At 37.9% G+C, this 5,063-nt stretch overlaps 1 protein-coding gene across 2 annotated transcripts; it reads right to left on the bottom strand.

The window, feature by feature from the left end:
- Positions 1–2,667: 2,667 nt before the first annotated feature.
- On the bottom strand, positions 2,668–4,633 carry LOC106316313 (glutathione S-transferase T3-like). Of its 2 annotated transcripts, XR_001264793.1 has the most exons (3): positions 4,531–4,633; positions 4,401–4,445; positions 2,668–2,930 (listed from the first exon to the last, which is right to left on the bottom strand). XR_001264793.1 is itself a non-coding variant. In XM_013754191.1 (2 exons), exon 1 carries the CDS (start codon positions 3,992–3,994, stop codon positions 3,206–3,208), a length of 789 nt encoding a protein of 262 aa, XP_013609645.1. In that variant the 5' UTR covers positions 3,995–4,061; the 3' UTR covers positions 2,668–2,930; positions 3,184–3,205. The 2 variants fall into 2 exon arrangements, 1 of the variants encoding a protein (XP_013609645.1); XM_013754191.1 differs by lacking the exons at positions 4,401–4,445; positions 4,531–4,633 and adding an exon at positions 3,184–4,061.
- Between the last annotated feature and the right edge of the window lie 430 nt (positions 4,634–5,063).

The raw sequence follows: 5,063 nt of genomic DNA, 5'->3' as shown, positions 1-5,063 counted from the left end.
GTATAAATAAAGCAATAAGAAACAAGATGGTGGGTTAAGGTCTCAAGACAATGGAGATACCACTACAAGGGACAAACATGCATGGTTGGTTAAGGTCTCAAGACAATGGAGATGCCACTACAAGGGACAAGCATGCATGGTGGGTTAAGGTCTTAAAACAATGGATTATTAGTTTATTATATCTCATCTACCATTTACCATACTTGTAACCACTATATATATGGGATGTTCTCATAAGCAAATCAATCAAGTGAATAAGATTATCCTTCTTTACTCTCTCTCTCTCTCTCTCTCTCTTTCTTGTTCTTCACTATGTTCTTTAATTTCTAACAGAATTGACCAGAACATCTCTGAGGAACCGGCCTGGTAGTACTTGACGTCGCGGCCATTGTCAGCCATGTGAGACCTGACAGCCTCCAGGAGGCGGAGAGCTCCCGTAGCGACGACATCAGATGTGTAGTCGGGGATCTCGAAGGAGACAGCTACGTGGGACTGAGCAGCAAGGTTGTAGACCTTGTCGGGCTTGATAACGTTGAGCCAACGACGGAGGGAGGAGGCATCGGAGAGACAGCGTAATGGAGCTTCATGCGAGCTTTGTTGGCATTGTGGGGATCCACGTAGATATGGTTGATTCGCTGTGTGTTGTAGTTTGAGGATCGTCGGATCAGGCCGTGGACTTCGTAGCCTTTTCCGAGCAAGAACTAGTGTACTAATAAGAAACTTTCGGTTGGGTTTCCCGTATTAGAACCCCGCAATTACATACACATATATAATATATACATACACATACATGTATTTTAAAAACCTAGGAGCAAGAAACCCCTAATAAGAGCATCTCCAATGGTGGATTCACCATTGGAGTCCTTAGGAGTAGTATATATTTTATTTTTTTTGTAATAGTTAAGGACTCTTTTAGAAAATGATAGTACAATGGTGATACTCATTTAAGAATCTTTACGAATAAAATAATATTAAATTTTAAAACATGTAAAATTGAAAATTTTATTTATTACATGAAATACAATAAACATAACATAATTTAATATTCATCACCAAATTTAGTCCAAACATTTTCAATTAAATAGATTTTCAATTGATCATGTATACGCCTATCGAGGAGATGATTCCGAATCCCAAGCATGTTCCCGAGATTTGAAGGCATCTCGGTACTATAGGACATATCCACTTGTGAACTTCTTGATGTCTCTCCTTCTTCAAATTCAGTTGTATTGTACTGAGTGTATCCATCCCGTTCATCTTCGACAATCATATTGTGTAGTATGATACATGCTCGCATAATCTGCCCTATCTTCGCCTTGTCCCATAAAAGAGCTGAGGTTTTAACAATAGCAAACCAAGCCTGCAATACTCCGAAAGCCCGCTCCACATCTTTTCGGGTTGATTCTTGAACTTTAGCAAATAACTCTGCTTTACCACCTTGGGGGAGTGAGATAGATTGGATAAATGTTGACCAATTTGGATATATACCGTCGGTGAGGTAGTACGCCAAATCATACTGGTGTCCGTTGACGACGTACCGGACCCTTGGAGCTCGACCTTCCAAAATGTCATCAAAAACGGTGGACCGATCGAGGACATTAAGATCATTTAACGTACCTGGAGGACCAAAGAAAGCATGCCAAATCCAAAGATCTTGAGAAGCTACTGCCTCTAAGACAATTGTTGGTTTTCCCGATCCACGTGTGTATTGTCCTTTCCATTCGGTTGGGCAATTTTTCCACTCCCAATGCATACTATCAATGCTTCCAGCCATCCCAGGAAATCCGCGTTTCTCTCCAATATCGAGTAGTCGTTGAAGATCCTCCGGCGTGGGTCTTCGTAGATACTCATCTCCAAATAACCGAATAATTCCTTCAGTGAAATTATCTAGACAGGAAAGTGAGGTGCTTTCACCAAGTCGAAGATATTCGTCAACCGAGTCAGCAGCTGAACCATAAGCAAGGAGACGAATCGCAGCCGTACATTTTTGCAGTGGAGAGAGACCATCCCTCCCGGTTGCATCTCTTCTATGTTGAAAGAATCGAAAATCCTCTGAGAGACGATAGACTATACGCATGAATAAGTCCTTGTTCATGCGGAAATGACGCCTGAATAAATGTCTCGGAAATGTCGGTTCTTCGCTAAAGTAGTCATTCCATAAACGGATGTGTCCTTCTTCACGGTTGCGTTCTATGTAAGTACGTTGCCCTTTATTCTTTCTTCTACCGGCGACTATGTCGTCGTGTATATTTTGAAATATACCGTCGAAAGCTTCTTCTAATCTTTCTTCGAGTTCATCTGATGATGATGATGACATTTTCGGAAACCGACCTTCAATATAATATGTGAAAATGAAGTTCATTAGAGAAGTAGAATCTAACTCATTTCTATATATTTATAACTAATGAAAATTTGTAAATTGAAATTTGTAAATTTCTAACTCATTTCTATATACAGAGACAACATATATACTTCAATACAGAGACAACATATATACTTCATTTAACTTAAGGGACATTTTGAGAAGAAACTAATACAGAGACACAAACCTTGAGAAGACAACATATACACTAACAAGAAGAAGAAACTAATACGAACAACATTTAAAGAGCTTCACATTCATTCAAATATGTAACAGAGACACAAACCTTGAGTTAAAGGCAAGTAGAGATGCAAACGGAAGTACTTAGCAAATAGATTGATATCGTTTACATGGAGTAGTAGAGAGTACAATCTTACAAGGAAGATGAAAGAAAGCTAAGGAGATAGGTTAAAGTCTTATACAATCCGATCTTATATAAATGTGAAAGTGAAAAAAGCTAGAACCAGTGACTAGGGTTACATCTGCTAGAGAACAAAACACCTTCACAGCTCCAAAGCACCCGTGATAGATAAAACAACCGCAAGAAAACTAAGGCCTTGTACTGCACCTGCAATAACAGACAAGACAATACGTAAGCACATGTGAACTAACCAACATATTAAGTCCAGAACCTATTCACAAGTTGTAGCACATGTGAAGTAACAGACAAGACAACCGCAAGACAATACGTAAGCACATATTAAAATCAGAACCTATTCACAAGTCTAAGCAACATATGAAGTTCAGAACCTATTCACAAGACTAAGAAATACCTTCTAATTTAAGAACCTAATCACAAGTCTAAGCAACATTTGATATACCTTAACCGCAACATATAACAGATCATAACATCTCTGACATAAGCTTGTTTTTGAGAGATGTTTCCATCTTAGAGAGTGGCTCCTTTTTGGCTAGTAAGCGCTCGAGGACTTTACGGTTTGTAATTTTTTCTTTTATTTCGAGCATGGACTGTAACACAGACAAGTCCTCTTCTTTCCCGGTTTTCTTCTTCTTGCTAGCTGCTTTAGCAGCCTTCACCCCAACTGGTCGAGCCTCAGGTTCTCCCCCATCATCTTCACCATCGACCGAGTACACTTGCTTGCGTTTCTCCTTCCCCGTGTCCTTAGCCTGATAGGTGGAGCACCATTTCATGTCATGTCTCAGCTCTCTCCAAGCATGTTCGAGACTGAACTTGATTTTGTGGTCATTGTAGTAGATGCTTAGTGCAGCTTTCATCACATCGTCGTCATTTTGACCACTCTTCTGTGCTCTCATTGCCGTGTCATAGCATCCCACGAACTTGAAGACTAGATCGTTGATCCTTCCCCACCTCTGCTTGCACTGTATAAGCTCCCTTGGTGTTGTCCCAACGAGGAGAGGTCTTGTGTTGTAGTACTGGGTAATCCTCTGCCAGAAAGCACCAGCTTTCTGCTCGTTGCTGACGATGGCGTCCTTACTGGTGTTTAGCCAAGCACCAATAAGGATTTTATCCTCTGTTGGTGTCCATTTCCTCCTCTGACTAACGGTAGACTCATCTACTCCTTGGGTAGAGAACAAATCAGGGTCGGGTGAATGAAGATCGAAAGAGTTTTGGCTATTTAGTAGGATCACAAAACTAGAAGTGTTATCCATGGTGGGAGAATACTAAAGACGACTCACTCCTAAACAAAGACAGAGGCTTAAGTAAACTATAACTACAGATGACTCAGTAGCATTTAACTCAGAGGAGTTAAGAAAGAAGTAGTTTAACAATAAAGACTCTGCTCGCAACAAAGACTTTACAGGGAGAAGTACTAACTATTTAACATTAAACACCTATCAACTCAGAGGAGTTAGGAAGGTAGCAATTAAGTTTCATTTAACACAAATCAAATCTCAACGGTTTAAAAAATTTACAGCTATATCACTTAATGCCATTTACCATTTCTATCAATATCACTCTAATTTCTAGTTAAGTCCGGAGTTAGAAATATTTACAGCTATACTAGAGTATGCAAAAATGATTTTAACAAATTCAAGGAAGTAGTTTGTTCAGTACCTTTCAAAGCTCAGACCCTCGCCTTTTCAACCTCCGTAGCTTTTCCTAAACAAATATGAATAAAAAGCAGTCAAAAGTTTTATAAAAAATCGAGATTATAATATGAAAAGCAAAAGGAAAAGAAACTCACCACCCAACATGAACACCATAAAGATTACGATGAACAAACTCAGCAGGACACAAACAGCCAATAGGAACATCTCTTTAATCCCTGAGATCTTCTTAGATAACTCTTTATGCAAACCATTTTAATATAGTTTCATCAAAAAAGCATAGTAATATAACATTTATAAATTCTATGTTTTCTAATCAAAAGCTTATATTATTGGGTTAGAGGAGTGACTGCGGGTGAACTCTGGGTTAATAGTTTCCAAAATTTTAATATATAATTATAAATATCAATATTAAAAAATAAAAGAAAATCCATGTTTAAAATCTAGGATAGATTTAAAATCTATTTTTTTTATTTTTTCCCATTTCACATAAAAAAATATAAAAGATAATTTAAACATTTTTATAACAAATTGGAGTTAAAACATATAAAAGTAAAATAAGATTAAAATTAAAAGTATTTAACTATCTATTCAAAGATTGAAATTGACTTTAAAATTTTAAAAATCAAATTTGACTATATATCGGTCACTTATCGGTTCGCCCGGTCAG

Source organism: Brassica oleracea, chromosome C9 (assembly GCF_000695525.1).
Source record: "Brassica oleracea var. oleracea cultivar TO1000 chromosome C9, BOL, whole genome shotgun sequence".
Classification (NCBI taxonomy): Eukaryota; Viridiplantae; Streptophyta; class Magnoliopsida; order Brassicales; family Brassicaceae; genus Brassica; species Brassica oleracea.
The sequence above is the reverse complement of the archived record's forward strand: the minus strand, read 5'-3'. Positions and strand labels throughout refer to the sequence as shown.

Bases quoted from the DNA above. Each gene is read 5' to 3' on its own strand.
- LOC106316313 (XM_013754191.1), bottom strand. From the start codon at position 3,994: ATGGATAACACTTCTAGTTTTGTGATCCTACTAAATAGCCAAAACTCT.